Source organism: Scleropages formosus, chromosome 18 (genome assembly GCF_900964775.1).
Source record: "Scleropages formosus chromosome 18, fSclFor1.1, whole genome shotgun sequence".
Classification (NCBI taxonomy): domain Eukaryota; kingdom Metazoa; phylum Chordata; class Actinopteri; order Osteoglossiformes; family Osteoglossidae; genus Scleropages; species Scleropages formosus.
In genome coordinates this window covers 13936647-13951737 of record NC_041823.1, presented here as the reverse complement: position 1 = coordinate 13951737, position 15091 = coordinate 13936647, and the positions used below count along the sequence as shown (strand labels likewise).

At 46.7% G+C, this 15091-nt stretch overlaps 2 protein-coding genes across 5 annotated transcripts in view; one reads left to right on the top strand and one right to left on the bottom strand.

The window, feature by feature from the left end:
• The window catches only part of gabbr1a (gamma-aminobutyric acid (GABA) B receptor, 1a), a 55553-nt gene extending 46042 nt beyond the window's left edge, over positions 1-9511 (top strand). For 2 of the 4 annotated variants that reach the window (XM_018740733.2, XM_018740731.2), the window contains 9 exons: positions 1294-1444; positions 1614-1746; positions 1969-2085; positions 3723-3833; positions 5937-6030; positions 6194-6321; positions 6951-7079; positions 7364-7507; positions 7803-9511. In XM_018740733.2, the coding sequence (XP_018596249.1) occupies positions 1294-1444; positions 1614-1746; positions 1969-2085; positions 3723-3833; positions 5937-6030; positions 6194-6321; positions 6951-7079; positions 7364-7507; positions 7803-8087 (1292 nt within the window). In that variant the 3' untranslated portion in view covers positions 8088-9511. The remainder of the gene's footprint in view (positions 1-1293; positions 1445-1613; positions 1747-1968; positions 2086-3722; positions 3834-5936; positions 6031-6193; positions 6322-6950; positions 7080-7363; positions 7508-7802) is intronic. The other 2 variants (XM_018740734.2, XM_018740732.2) reach the window with 1 other exon arrangement.
• Positions 9512-12141: 2630 nt separating this feature from the next.
• tnfb (tumor necrosis factor b (TNF superfamily, member 2)) lies at positions 12142-14537 on the bottom strand. Its single transcript, XM_018740646.2, has 4 exons — positions 13898-14537; positions 13592-13655; positions 13387-13446; positions 12142-13193 (listed from the first exon to the last, which is right to left on the bottom strand). The coding sequence occupies exons 1-4, from the start codon at positions 14072-14074 to the stop codon at positions 12748-12750; spliced, it is 747 nt and encodes a 248-aa protein (XP_018596162.1). The 5' UTR covers positions 14075-14537; the 3' UTR covers positions 12142-12747.
• Between the last annotated feature and the right edge of the window lie 554 nt (positions 14538-15091).

Below are 15091 nucleotides of genomic sequence, written 5' to 3'. Positions count from 1 at the left end.
CAGGACAGGACGCCAGTCCATCGCAAGGCACCCCAAGCGGGACTCGAACCCCAGACCCACCAGAGAGCAGGACTGTGGTCCAACCCACTGCGCTACTGCACCCCCGACAGGGAAACATTTCCCTCGAATTCATCAGGTGTTTCGAGGGCACTTTTAATCACGCTGATCTTTCCCCGTCATGCTTCCTTCACAAGTTAGCACTCAGTGTGTAAAACCAGATGGTTTATGTTTCCTTGTCACCATTTAATGTTCTTGTCTCAGCTGGAAAGCGAAGTGCTCTGGTTCAATGAGACTAATGAGGGATCCTCTACTCTCTGATGGCTTGAAAGGATGCTCTGTTTTTTTCAGACACAGCTGAAAACTGCTTCGTGAACGGGACTTTGGCACGCGTGACCTCTGCCTTGTTTGCGCTCTACGTGCTTTAGGTTCAAGGGTTTCATTTGGCTGGTGCCCCGCATCCATATGTGACCGAATGTCTCTCGCAGAGCCGTTCTTTTCTCTGCCCTTGCCTTTGCACCTGTGTTTTAGTAACCAGGCCGGTGGCAGTGGAAAGATGTTTGCTAAATATTTAAGCTTTGGAATTACTCGCTGCTTGCCTTTTTTCTGTTGCGGAGAAATGTAAACTATCCCCTGAACATGTCATGCCTCTCCCTGTCCCATATAACCCCCTTCCCTATATCTCTCTATTTATTCACCGCTGTCCCTTACCTCACCGTCTCCCTCTTTGCCTGGTTGCTCCTGGCAACCGCTTCAGTTCAGCTCCTTTCCAATCGCTGTGGCAACCGTTACAGAGCTTGGTCTCCATGGTAACACCCTGTCCTGATTCCTTCATCAAGGACAGAGAGGATTTTAAAGAGTGCACGGCACGCTGGCTGACAGGACAGCGCACGTGTGTACGCGCTCACTCTCAACACTAGATCCTCTTTGTAGACAGTTGTGTCAGCTGTCACTTTTGACATACCTTAATATTCCACAAGAGCAGGACGGCGATGGGCTTCTTGTGATTCTAGTGCCATAGTAACTCGGAGAGCATCATTTTTATACTCTGTCAAAACATGCTGACGCATCCTGCCTGACACATTGACAGCAGTCTTAACAGTCTGAGGACATCTCACACTCTTGTAGAGGCTGCCGCAGGAGAATCACAATGCTTTTCTTCAGCGTTTCCACTACCGTCCTTATCGGCGATGAGTTATAATGCTGACATCACAAACATGTACGCAGAAGTGAATTACCATAAGCAGTGCAGTGGACCCCTCTCATGTGCTGCTGTTTCTCCGTCCTGCCGTGCAGGTCCTGGCCCTCCTGCCGACCAGACTGTTGTAATCGAGGAGTTCCGGTTTTTGTCTCAGAAGCTCTTTGCATCCGTGTCTGTCTTTGCCGGGCTGGGCATCCTTCTAGGCATCGTATGTCTCACCTTCAACATCTACAACAGCAAAGTCAGGTGCATAAAGCAGAATCAAGACCCATGTTTTCGTATTGACATCTGCTTGACCGAGTGCAGTGGGGGTGTTTGTGTAGAATATATATACGTACAGTACGTACACACTAGATTGTATGATCTGAATGCATACCGTATGAGTATATCCAGCTCCCCTCTCTTTATGTGGCAGGTACATCCAGAACTCCCAGCCCTACCTAAACAACATGACAGCAGTGGGGTGCATGATGGCCCTGGCTGCTGTGTTTCCGCTCGGTATCGACGGGCTCCACGTTCACAAGTCGCAGTTCCCCGTCGTGTGCCAGGTAATCGAGCGTACGGAGTGATCGGGGGAGCCAGGCGCGGTGACGTCACCCCGTGTCCCATCTGCGGCGCCTCTCTGTTTCAGCTCTCCTGCGCACCGGTGTCGCTGTGGAGCACTCAGTCATGGGGAAAATCCTGGGATGAGCTGTCCCTCGATTGCTCCTTCTAGCGTCCCTTTCACTTCGTAAGCCTGCTCTGCTTTGTCCCTCTCCTTCTTTTCTTAGTTCCGCCTCTGGTTGCTGGGGCTGGGCTTCAGCTTGGCCTATGGAAGCATGTTTACTAAGATCTGGTGGGTGCACACGGTCTTCACTAAAAAGGATGAGAAGAAAGAGAAGAGGAAGGTAAATAAGGTGTGAATGAGCATACGAGAAACCAGAAGGCGTGGGTTAATTCTGTGTTATTGTGGATAGTGCCTGCCCACCCCCCCATGATTATCATTGCATGCATTAGTGTGCATCTAGGCTGTCCATTCGCTTGTCTCACTCGTAACTTTTCTTGTCAGTGCAAACTTTTATGTTGCCGGTGGCTGCCAACTCTGTATAGCAAAAGCTGACTGCCCTAATTTTTCTTGGCTCATTTGTAAGCCGCTGTCAACGCAGCGAAACACAGTATCACAAAGAGAAATTGAGGTAAAATCAGTTTACCTAGAAAATGTTGAACTCTGGATCATCTGATAGCGCTTATGAAGTGTGTATGCTAATGTAGAGATGTATGGGTGTAGTTCTGTTTCTTCTCTTTGTCTCCTCCTTGGCCGTGATATTTTACGCTGATTATTAGTAATATGGATTTTTAATTAAATTTCAAAGGGATGTTAATGTTTTCCCAGCATGTTTTCACATGATTAGCTGTCTGAGATTCAAAGAGTCAACGCAAAATGACATATGAAAGATCAGGGAATTTTCTTATAATGCGCGCTGGTAAATGTGAACATTTCCTTTACACAGAAACTCCCTTTCATATTTGACAGAATTGAGATGAGTGAAAAAGGAACTTTAAAAAGAGGTGTGAATGTTATGGTTATTGCGTTCAAGAGGGCAGCTACCTTCTTTTGGAATTGCTCAGAGTTGATTTAATAACTCGTAGAACATTCAGTGAAAAATATAGCAGCACCAATGGTAAGTATTTATGTAACATTCGTTTTTTAAAATCTTATCTGCCAGTGTGGGTTACACTTCTCCAAACTTTTGTCCCTCTGACAAGCCTTTACAAGAGGGGATTTCAAACCTATCAAGTGTATTTTGTCTGTCTCTGCGTCATTAGTCGATATTCTGAGGCTCTATAGTTACTCCGCGATAGGAAGGGAATATATCTGGAATGTTCCAGACTTAATGAGAATATATGGAGATAAAACGGGCTGTAGGAGGCTCATGAATATTTTTGAATGTGTATTGACATTCTTGACTGAAATCCAGCCTTCAAGGGTTTTATTATCGGAGCCATTATGAAATGGATTGGGTTCACTTCTAGCGATCATAATGTCCATGCAGTGGCAAGTTAGTAAAAGTACAGAGTGTATTTAGAAGGTTTTAAAGTCAAAAGTACTGGAAATGAAGCATGAAAATAAGTTGCCACCGGCACATTTTCTTTTGTGGCTTGCTTTTGTAAAAACTTTTTGTAGTTCTCTCTCATGTCCTCCGTCAAGCGTCCGATAGAGACTTCTGTATTGGTTCCGTTTCCATTCAAATCATCGTTAATGTTCAAAACTTCAGAACACATTTGAAATTTTGCAGTTTTACAAGGGCAGCGCTGAGCATCTAGGTCATTTTTGTTCTTGCGTGTAGCCGTGCGTACGGAAAGCACGGGAAATGGAGTGTACTGTGGGAATTTTTCATGCGCCCAGGGCTTACTGCTCAAAGTAATCTAGCACAGAGGAGTTATTTCTGGCCTCACTGGCAGGCACCCTTGTGGCGTCCGGACGCCACTGTACCGTGTTGTCAAGCCCCGCGCGGGAATGACTGTTGGCCCCTCTGATTCCCAGCAGCACCTGGAGCCCTGGAAACTCTACGCCACCGTGGGGGTCCTGCTGGCGGTAGATGTCCTGTCGCTCATGATCTGGCAAATTGTGGATCCCTTGCACATCACAGTCGAGGTACGCGGGGAGGCCTTGTTCTGATTTTTCCTCTGTGTTCCTCCAAAGTGGTGCGCTTGCTTTCAAACCAGAGATTTCAGGCCCAATTAAAGTCGTCTGCTCGCTGTCCATATCTTTAAATGGTTCCTCGGGTCCGCTTGTGAAATGTGAGAAAGTCTAGAAGAATGACGCTGAGAAAATCTGTTTGGTTTTTGGGAGAATTTGACAAATTCTGTTAAATATACTGTATTTACACACACACACACACACACATACAGTGTCTACAACTGCTTATCCCAAGCAGAGTCACAGCGAGCCGGAGCCTAACCCGGCAACACAGGGCGCAAGGCTGAAGGGGGAGGGGACACACCCTGGATGGGATGCCAGTCCATCGCAGGCACCCCAAGCAGGACTCGAACCCCAGACCCGACACACAGCAGGCCCAGGCCAAACCTGCTGCGCCTCCGCACCCCCCCCCCCCCACTACTATATTTACATTTACATTTATTCAATTTGCATATGCTTTTCTCCAAAGCAACAGACTCCTCATAGAAAATACAATGTGTGCGTTAAGACACAAATATATATTTTTCATATATAATAACAGAAAACATTTTTGATCATAAATATAATTGTTCATTTGGGAAACATGTTGTATTACGCAGCCTGTAGGCCAACCTCACAAAGCGTCCTTGAGCTGCAGTCTCTGTAGACCTCAAATATACGTGTTGTGTAATTAAATGTTGCCATCCAATTTCATCTGGTGATGGCACTCATTTGAGGTGGACATTTTTTTTTGCGGGTCATTAGTCTGGGATTTATGATTTGAATCCTGTGCTATTTCTAGGGGTCGCTTTAATGAAAGTGCGTAGATGTTCCAAAGTAACCCTCTGCAATTGTGATATACATAAAGCAATAGTAATGAAGCAGTCAAAATATATAAAAACAGCAATAATAATATATTCATCACCGGTTATAATCACAGTTAGTAATATGGTCTTTGGCTTAGTAGACTGCCATAAAATACTGACGGCTCCTCCTGAAAATGGTCTCTTGCGTGTATGATTTACAACATGTCTTTGGAGTTTTACCTCCCCAAAGACAAGCAAAAACCTCAGAGTGAGGAGAGACACAGGGAATCTGTCGCAATTATTCTGGATTGTGGTGCAGTGCAGCGTCCGTGCCGTTCCTGCCACTTGACCGCATAAGAGGAGTTTTATTGACAACACTGCGATGACTGCAGGCTTGTGTCAAGCTTCCTTTTGGAACTGATCTCAGTCGCCATCCCGTCAATTGTCCTCACACTGTCCACAGTTTCCACAGAGCACGTCTGTGAGCTCCATGTGCTGCAACACATATGCACCTGCAGCCGTCTTTTCTTGTGTTTCAATGGATTGGAATCTCGGGCGGAAGACGTATTATGTGCAGAAATGAAAAGTAAAGACTCATAAATAAATAAACTCATAAACTGGAGGACACGCAAACTCTTTTGATGGCATCCAAGCGTTACAAATGAAATGATCATCCTCAGAAGCACATTGTGTGAACATCTGTCAAAATGTGCTCTTTATTCATGTAAATCAGTTTTTTTCTTTTTTTTTTTTTTAAACCTAAGCTTTTAGAATTAAACGCTGCATTTCCAGGACTCATCTGACTCATTTTGCAAAGCTCTGCCACTTGTTTTGATGCACCGCACTAACTTATGCACATTAAAACCTTCTTCCGGTTCTGTTCATACATTATATGGCTGCATTATCAGCAGATGCTATTACAGCGTTTGCTCAGGTAAACACTTCAGTACTTTTTTGTTCATACATATAAATGAAAACTATGTACATATTTTAAATTCTCTTCTTATTATCAAGGGAATGAGACTGCAGAACAGCTTTGTCACATGTGAACTCTGCAATCTGCAGCCGAGCGCCTTCGCTGCCTTCGCAATCGACTGCCACACTATTCACTGCTCTTCTCATCTCTCACCAGTAGTAGTTTTGGGTGGAACCACTGCATCGTCACAGGAGGCCTGATATGGACTGTGGCTGCTGTGGACTGAAAAAGCTCAGAATGCGCTGCCCTTTCAAACGCTTTCCTTCCTTCCCTCCCCTCCTCCATCCCACCGAGCAGAAGTTCACAAAGGAGGCTCCGAAAGGCGACCTGGACGTTCTGATCCAGCCACTTCTGGAGCACTGCAGCTCCAAGAAGATGAACACGTGGCTCGGTAAACCGCCTCTCTGTCTTCTTCTCATCTTCGTTGTGTTCATACTCAACTACAATGGCGTATTTTGATACTGTAAAGAAGTACCTGCAGCGTACCGTGAGCGAGCGAGACGGATGTGTGAAGCTCTCAGCGCTGTCGGTGGTACATGTCCTCTCTCCTGTAGGAGTGGTCTATGGCTACAAGGGCTTGCTGCTGTTGCTGGGGATATTCCTGGCCTACGAGACAAAGTCTGTCTCCACGGAGAAGATAAACGACCACAGGGCTGTAGGAATGGCAATCTATAACGTGGCTGTAAGTTCCCATACCTGCTGGTGACTCTATGAGGTCAAAGCATAACAGCTTAATGGCAGTCACTGTAACGGAGACAAGGGCTGCAAATATTTATCCTGACATTTCTAGCCATCATGTGGAAGGAGGTTGAGGAAGGGTGGAAGGTAGTGAGCTACAATGACTCATATTTTTTTATATGACATTTTGTATATTTTTCTATCCAGCTTTTGTCATGGCTGTTGCTACACATAAGAAATGATGTCTGTTCTCCACTCCTCCAGCTGCAGCTTGTTCTCCGGCATCACTCCACAACCACTACAAGACCTGCATCCCACAATGAATCACTGTTATACTAAGGAAAAACTGTACATGTTGCATCACTTTTACATCACATGTATTTATGGCTTGTATATTCCGTGATTCCTTTTCCCTGCTATTCTTTTCTTTTCTCCTTGTCTTTTTTGTTCAAGTGTTGTTCGCACTTGATAAGTGTGCTAAGTAAAACCTGATCAAATTGAATTTTAATAGAAGTTAATTGGTTTCATCAATGTATTAATATTTAAAATTTATTGATAACTGCTATTGTCTGCATTCGGTACTTGCATTGTTGGTCATATTCCTCTATCTCCTCTTATCTCTCTCCCCTGTAGGTGTTGTGCATGATCACAGCCCCCGTCACGATGATCCTGTCCTCCCAACAGGACGCGTCCTTTGCCTTTGCATCGCTGGCCATAGTCTTCTCTGTGTACATCACACTGGTCGTGCTGTTTATCCCCAAGGTCGGACCAGTTCGCGTTTCGATCGTTGCCTGTAGTTGTGATATCATCAGCAATGTTGGGTTGTGTCCAAAGCAGCGTTTCTTCATTCAGTCAGTTCAGATTAGCCAGAAATTACTGGGTGCGTGTGTTTTGCTTGCAGTTCGTAATGATTCACGCAAAGGATTAGATCTTTGCTGTATTTGTCCGTATCGTGCTGCCCGAAGTGCGTAGAGCTCTAGACGTTCTCATCAGACAGCCTGTATGGACGCCTGCGGACACCTTGATCGGCCTGTTTCGTGCCGTAGATGCGTAGGCTGATCACCCGGGGAGAATGGCAGTCTGAGCAGCAGGACACCATGAAGACGGGCTCCTCCACCAACAACAACGATGAGGAGAAGTCACGGCAGCTGGAGCGCGAGAACAGGGAGCTGCAGAAGATCATCCAGGAGGTACCATCTCCGCTGTCACTCCTTGCCTCCGTCCTCGTGCTGTCTTGTCCTTGGTCCCTTTTCCGCTTTTCCTAAGCGCCCCTCTCGCACTATTACCATCCACATCTCTTCCTGATTCCTTCACCAGAAAGTTCTGGAAGGTCAGTCTCACCCCCAGGTGCCTGTCCTTGTTCGTAATTAGAGTGACTACTTTGCCGCGCCAATTACTGGCATTATCGCAGGTTTCTATCACTGTGTCCCCAAGGCGAAAGAATAAATATCTGTGTAACGTCTGTGGCTTTCTCTGTGCTCGCAGAAAGAAGTGAGGGTGTCCGAGCTACGCAACCAGCTAGCGGAGCGTCAAGCTCTGCGCTCGCGAAGGCCTCCTTCCTCCCAGAACCAAAACCACAGTACCCCACCCCCTCCTTCCTCCCAGAACGACCCGAAGTCCCTTCTGCCCCCACCCGGGTACCCCATCCCTCCTTCCGACAACCACTCTCTCCCTCCGTCCTTCTCCAACTCATCCAGCCTGTACCAGGCAGACAGCAAGATCAGTCGCAACCACTGCCACAACAGCCGGCTGCAGCTGCTCTACAAGTAGGTGTCGGGGGCGAGGGGAGGGTGCGCGGCACACGGGGGGAAAGGACCCCAGACGGCACTCTCAGCCGTGACAAGAGTGGGATTTAACTGGGAGGGATGGGTCTTCTAACTGGGCTCCGCAACCAGGAAAAAGCTGTTGCCCTCCTCCTTGTCCGTCGCTCTCTGCCTGCCTTCTGATTAAAGCGTAACTCGGAGCGTTGCTGAAAATCCGCTAAACTGTAATAATGCCATGAAACAACGTTATATCACCTTCAGTATGTTTTGGTCTGTGCATGACATTCATCGTTTCTAAAGTGGAGTGAAACAAGGAGACGGTATTTGAAAGCGAAACCCGAGAGTGTGTGTGCGTGCGTGTGTGTGTGTGTGTGTGTGTGTGTGTGTGTGTGTGTGCGTGTGTGTGTGTGTGCGTGTGTGTGCGTGCGCGCGCGCGCGGAAGGGCCGCGTTCACCGACACACTGCAGCGTGTCTCTTGAAGCCATAGAAAAGCACGTAACACACTGCTCCGGTCATTCGGGCCATGATTCTCCCGGCTTTTGTTTTCAGATAATAACTTAGCATTTGTAGGGACGTTCAGATATGTCTCCTCAATTATGTTTGGTTTCGGTGGATAATACGGAAGGGGGGGCTCTGTTTAATCACAGCAGCCCTTTATCGCTGGATCGGCTCTGCGCTCATATGCATGGAGACGAGACCTGTACTGCGGCGGAGCGCGAGTGCCGCTTTATCTCTCCTCCCTGGTGTGGTGACGCTTATTACGCTGCTCCCCTCACAAAGGAGCGGTGACGTCTCGTGCCCCGTGTGCAAGCGGAGCGTAATGAAAGAGGGTCTCGGCACAGCAGGCCGATACTTCAATTTATCACAGCCGTTGGCTCGGGTTCGCCGCAAATTTCTAGTCGGCTAAAGATGCTGACGGCCGCCTGACCTTTACCACAGCCAAGGTTGGAGGATGGATGGATGGATGGATGGATTTACGTTGCTTTTCACCTTTTGTCTGACCTGCTTGTATTTTTTTTCCCCTAATTTTCTGTTTGATTATTTAAGGTTTTTTTCGCAGAACACTTTTTTACTGACTTCACTTAACGTGCCTGGTTTTTAATCACTGAAAATCTTTTGTAGTGCTTTTTTTTGTTTTGTTTTGTTTTCTGTTTAGACACAATATTATCAAAATGTTTGTTTATTGATTATGGGTGTCTGTCCAGAAAAGCAATGTCATTAACAGTGATACTTGTATATATTATAGTTATTTTATTTATAGTAATAAATATTATTACATATATTTATTATTATAAATTATTATTATTATTGAATATTATTACCGTAAATGTATTCTTATGTATTTTCATGATTGTATTCCTCTTTGCTTGGGGAACTTGTAGTGAATAGTAAATGTTTCCATTTACTATCGCTGTGTTTGGTGAATTTGAGGTTGCGTTGTCTGCAGAGGAAATGGCAATTATAATGAAATAAACTCATAATTGTTTTTCACTAAATAAGTTCAGACTTTTTTGTGTGTAGTGTTGCAAAACTGAATACGGGAATGCCCAGCAGGCTCTACGTTTCTGAAACCAGTAACAGTATTAGCAGGGTACAATTAGTACTGTATTATTGTAGGTATGCAGATTTTTTAAACTGTGTTTGACCACAGCGATCTCTGCAGTGATGGGGTGGATTATTAGTATATAACAGGGGGCCACCGGTAGCTCAGTGGTTGAGCTTTGGGCCCAAAGGTTGTAGGTTTGAGTCTCCCCTCTGGCTGTAGTAGCCTTGAGCAAGGTACTGACCCTAAATTGCTCCAGTAAAATTACCCAGCTGTGTAAATGAGTAAGTAATTTTAAACATCTTAATGATGTAAGCCGGCTTGGGGAAAAGCGTTGAGTAAATGTATTTCGTTACATTACAGTATGTTTGGGGAATTCTTCGAGACGGGCTCAGTTTGTCATGTTTCCTTAGTTACACCACTAGATAGCGCCATCTGAGAGCACTACCACGTACAGTATGCACCCCACTGGCTTTGACATATGGGCAGGTGTAAGATGGCACAGTTTGTGTAAATAATCCAAAAAGAAAGCCAACACATTCCATAACACACAACAGATCGAGTGGGTCTGATCAAGGTGGCGCCTTTGGGCAGATCACACTTTTAAATAGAAAGCCTTAAGCTGGTGTGTTATTGTCAAAAATAAAATGTGTCTTTTATCAAGAAATTGATAGATGTGAGAGCTCGATGAAAATATCCAATAATAATGAGATGGGGTTTCAGTTCGTTTACTTTAACACTTTTCTGCAAACGAACTTACTATGTTGTCACCAACAACGGTTTACCCGTTTATATCGACAGGGAATTTTACAAGAGCAGTTCAGGGTAAACACCTTGCAGCTGGAGGTGGGATGCAAACCTGCAGCTTTTGGATCCACGGCAGAGGCTCTAACCACTACGCCACTAGCTGCCCCTTGTACACCGAAATGTAAAGGAAAATGTAAATTATAGTAAACCAGAGGATGCCTTTAATTCAGACCTCCTCACCGTATTGCCACAGCAACACAGATTTTTGTCTATATATACATTCTTCCACTCTGATCTCTGTTGCCCGTGGTAACAATGGTATGTAATTGCATCGAAATTATTTTGGGAATATTTTTTCACAGAAAGGGGCACGGTGGCGCAGTGGGTTGGACCGGGTCCTGCTCTCTAGTGGGTCTGGGGTTCGAGTCCTGCTTGGGGTGCCTTGCAATGGACTGGCTTCCCGTCCTGGGTGTGTCCCCTCCCCCTCCGGCCTTACGCCCTGTGTTACCGGGTTGGCTCCGGTTCCCCGCGACCCCGTATGGGACAAGCGGTTCAGAAATGTGTGTGTGTGTGTGTGTGTGTGTGTGTGTGTGTGTGTATTTTTTCACAGCAGTCGAACTATACTGATGGGCTCTCTGCCACTGATCCACTGCCAAGCATTTGGGTAAATCCCATACTAGGCCACAATAAAAGTACATATGAAACTAAAATCTAATTTGAGAGAAGGTGCGAAGAGCCATCGTCCGGTGGTGTGCACCACTGCTGCCTGTGGAGGTGGAGTGGAGGCTGGAACGTGTGGGCTGGAGAGAAGGAGAGGTTGGCTGGTAGGAAACTCCCACACCTTGGCTGAGGCCCTGCTACACCATGACAGAGTTGAGAGTAGAAACAGGGGAGTTCCCACTGAAACGCAATGTGACACATGTGGAAGACCTACTTCTGGGAGTCTGCTAGTAACTTTCCTTTAATTACACATCTCAGAAGTAATCAAGGTTACACTCGTACACAACTCATAATCCGATGGATTTAGCACCCTCAGCGTATGTATGATGTTTATCCATTAGCAGTGATAGGATAAAAATTGACTGGTCATTGCAAAAATTATTAAAACATTTTATCCAGGATGAATAGGGCGAGTAATCGGTTTTCTCCCTTTTTTCCTGTATACAAAACGTACACAATGTATTGTGGACTGAGGCATACAAATTCTCCCTCATGTATATTTCATGAGCCGGAGCCTAACTCAACAACACGGGATGAAAGGCTGGAGAGGGAGGGGATTCACCCAGGATGGGACACCCATCCATCACAAAGCATCCCAAGCAGGACTTGAACCCCAGACCTACCCGGGAGCAGGACCCAATCCAACCCACTGCACCACCACATCCTCCTAGGATAGTTTCAGCTCATTTTAAAAAAATCAGTTTCTTACAATCCCTTTAAACTTCATACTGTGCATATGAAAATTATGTGACGTGAAAATGTATAAACTGACTCCCTTTGAAACTTTTCTCACAGAACCCATTTGTCTGTATCTCAGTAATGACGCTGATACGATTCAGTTTGATTTTTAAAAGTTTATGTATTATAAACTGAGAACATTTTTCACTGTCAGCAGTAAGAACAATTTGACATTCCATGACATTTCAGTAAATAAATAAGTTACATTCAAAAACACACATATACATTCGCCTCTATTTAAATAGAAACTGTAATATAAAAATAAATAGCTAAAATTGTTCCATCAATAAATATAAACATAAATATAAATATAAATATATTGATTAAAATAGCTTACTTTCCAGAAGAAGTTGTATGTTATGCTTTCCCATGTGAAACACATCGTACCATGTGCACGTCTTACAGTTCCATAATAAATGACAAAAAATTTAAACCTTAGATGGAAAGCAGCACTGAATACTTTAAAATAGCGGCGGTGCCACGCATTGCTTCAGTTAAGGACAATACATTAGAGAACAATACAATACAATGGTTCACACAGTGGATTAAGTCCTGTAACTGATCCAGTTTACTCACTCAGTGTTCTGCTGCTCTCGCTGTACTGCTCTTATACGGTTAGTCTCTTTTAAGCCTTGACATGATTTGTGTTTTATCATAAAACAGCTGGTTCAAAAACTCAGTCAAACATTGACTATGACGTCATGCACATCACGGTGTGCAATTATATCTCAGTTCCTCCTGTCTCTGCCCCTGTGTTTCTCATCCTATTTCTCGTCTCTCTTTTCCTGTCTTGTAGCTCTTACTTTCTTCCTCTTGTATGACGTGATCGTTCTTAAAAATTCACGCGTCGTGCTCTTCGCGCGCTTATCTATATCTCTACATCAATATTTCTGTATCATACAAGGGGACTGTCTGCTTCTCACAGGGCAAAAACCCCAAAGAAAGTCTTCCCTCCGTCGACCTCAATGTCGGTCAGATGGTTGGTCTCCGTCCACAGTCGGTCATCCTTCTCGAGCTGGAAGACGGCCCCCAGGTAGATGGTGCTGAAGATGCGGCCGCTGCTGTCCGCGCCCGGCTTCGCGTCGGCGCAGGCCGTTTTGATGGTGCCCAGCAGGGTCTTCTTGTCATCGTAGGACTCGGAAAATCGCCACACGTTGTGGAAGAGGTGATTGTACATCTGGTCCCTGGCACTGTCCATCGGGTCGCACTTGACCCGGAAGGAGGCCTGGCTGTAGACGAAGTACAGGCCGGACGTATTGATGACGATTTGGTTGTCCTTCAAAGACAGGTCCCCCTGGGTGAAGGAGTGTCCGACACTGTCTCGCCACCAAATAGACGCGCTGTAGCGCTCTGGCTTCCAGTCACCTGGACAGAGAAGGACAGTTACCCATTAGCTGTGTCACAGGAGCGACACTTCAAACCAGACCCGACTGGAGCCGACTGAAGCATTTTTAAATGGTCGACTGCACACGTCCGATGAATGACCGAGAAGACAGACGGAAGGCTGACACATACAGCCGAGCCCTGGGCCCCGCACCGCAAACGTGGTTTTTCTTACCTTCCAAATGTATGGCAGATGTGGACTTCCCCGCAAGTTGTTTCAGCATGTGGTGGTGACCTGGAGACAGAAGGAATGCGGATAAGTGATATTTCCACACACCGGCGCCGCCGGAATGTACAGGCACGGAGGCTCAGTTTGCAGAGTCGTGTTCAGTGTTTGCTGAAACTGTCGGGTGGCTTTGGCGTAAGAGCTGTGCACTCACCGCTCTCTTCAGGCTGCCCTTCGTGCCTCTCGGCAGGTCGTTCTACATGCAGATGCTCCTGATTCTGCAGGAAAACGGAAAGATCACAATACTGCGCAAGTGTGTGTGTGTGCGTGCGCGCAATACCGCTATCCTAATGGCTACCGACAGTGAAGTTGGTCACAGTTTGAGAAGTGAAGTGTGTCAAAAGAGAGAGAACCTTTCGACTGCCTAGAGAGCTGCCTGTGTGACCTCAACCCTAACCCCCGCATCCAACCCCCGATCTGGCGCCACTGGAGTTACAGAGTAAGCAGCACGGTGTCTCACCTGCACACGCCAGGCAAAGAACAGCAGCCCCGCGGCAGCGCACAAGGCCACCAGAGACAGCAGGCCACACAGCTTCCACTTCCAGTCTCCCTTGGCCGCCTCCCGCACCACCGTGAGCCGGGGTCGCGCCCCCAGGCCGCTCTCCAGGTCCTCTGTCGTCGGGTTGTACACCGCCATGACTCCAGTCGCGCCGCGTCCTCAGAGAAGCGAACCGAACGGCTGAAAGAATAAACGTTTCTCCGGGCTCGGCAGAGGCGCTCCAATCCACCTCTGAGTTTCTTAGTTCGAGTTCCTCTGCAGAACAAGTTTGTAAGTGGTGCTCGCCCCGAGAGGTGTATATATATACGTGTGAGCACACGCTGCAGGGAAACTCCCGTGATGTCACTGAGAGCGGAGATACAAGAATGGTGTTATCTGATGCGGGGAGGAGGAGGGGGGGGGCTGGTGAAGTGAGGAAGAAGCTGTGAATTTCTGCAAGATACAAGGTGCCTCCCCAAACACACACAGACACACACACTCCCACTGACGCTCTCCCTGCAGGTCGAGACACCTCCCCCTCTCGCTCTCAGTCGGCCTCAAGCGTGGAAAAACCAGCAGGGTTCCACATGGCTCACTTCTCCTTTCCTATTTTCCCTTTCTGTCTTCCCCATTCTGTTTCCCTCTGACGTTTCGCTTTGACAGCCTCTCTCTCTCTCTCTCTCTCTCTGGGATTACTCTTTCAAGAAATCTCTGCTCCATACACGCTGTGTTACGGTGAACTTTCGCTCTTCTCGGCGTCTGCTTTCCTTTTCGCTCCGCTTCCCTTTCCTCATTCTGGATGTCATTTTTCTCTTTTCGTTTGGCCCGTCTAGGCGGAGGATCAGCGTAGAGTAAATTCGGTGCGGGAAGCGCGAGATACATCCATCCGTTATCCTAACAGCCTCATTTCTGAGGTCGGTGAAGGCGTATTATTCACGAAAAATATTTTCAGAAGCTACTGCACACCTCCATGCTTTACACCGTTCGGGTGCGGGTGGTTTCAGCATTGCACAAGTCGCTGTGCGATTCTCCCCGCGGCGTGATGTCGCTTGTACTACTGTATCGGCTCCATTGTGCTTGGCAGCGGTTTCTGTGCACCGGCGCACACACAGTCTGGAGAGTTCTCGGGACCGGTCCTTGTCCCGCCCACAGCGTACGCCACTTGCGCCGGCTTGT

What these genes read in the sequence shown, in the direction of transcription:
- tnfb (XM_018740646.2), bottom strand. Translation starts at nt 14,074, where the DNA reads ATGGCGGTGTACAACCCGACGACAGAGGACCTGGAGAGCGGCCTGGGG. An exon ending in TCTTTGCCTGGCGTGTGCAG is followed by an intron (nt 13,656 to 13,897) that starts GTGAGACACCGT and finishes GTTTTCCTGCAG; the next exon opens with AATCAGGAGCATCTGCATGT. An exon ending in ATCTGCCATACATTTGGAAG is followed by an intron (nt 13,194 to 13,386) that starts GTAAGAAAAACC and finishes TTCTCTGTCCAG; the next exon opens with GTGACTGGAAGCCAGAGCGC.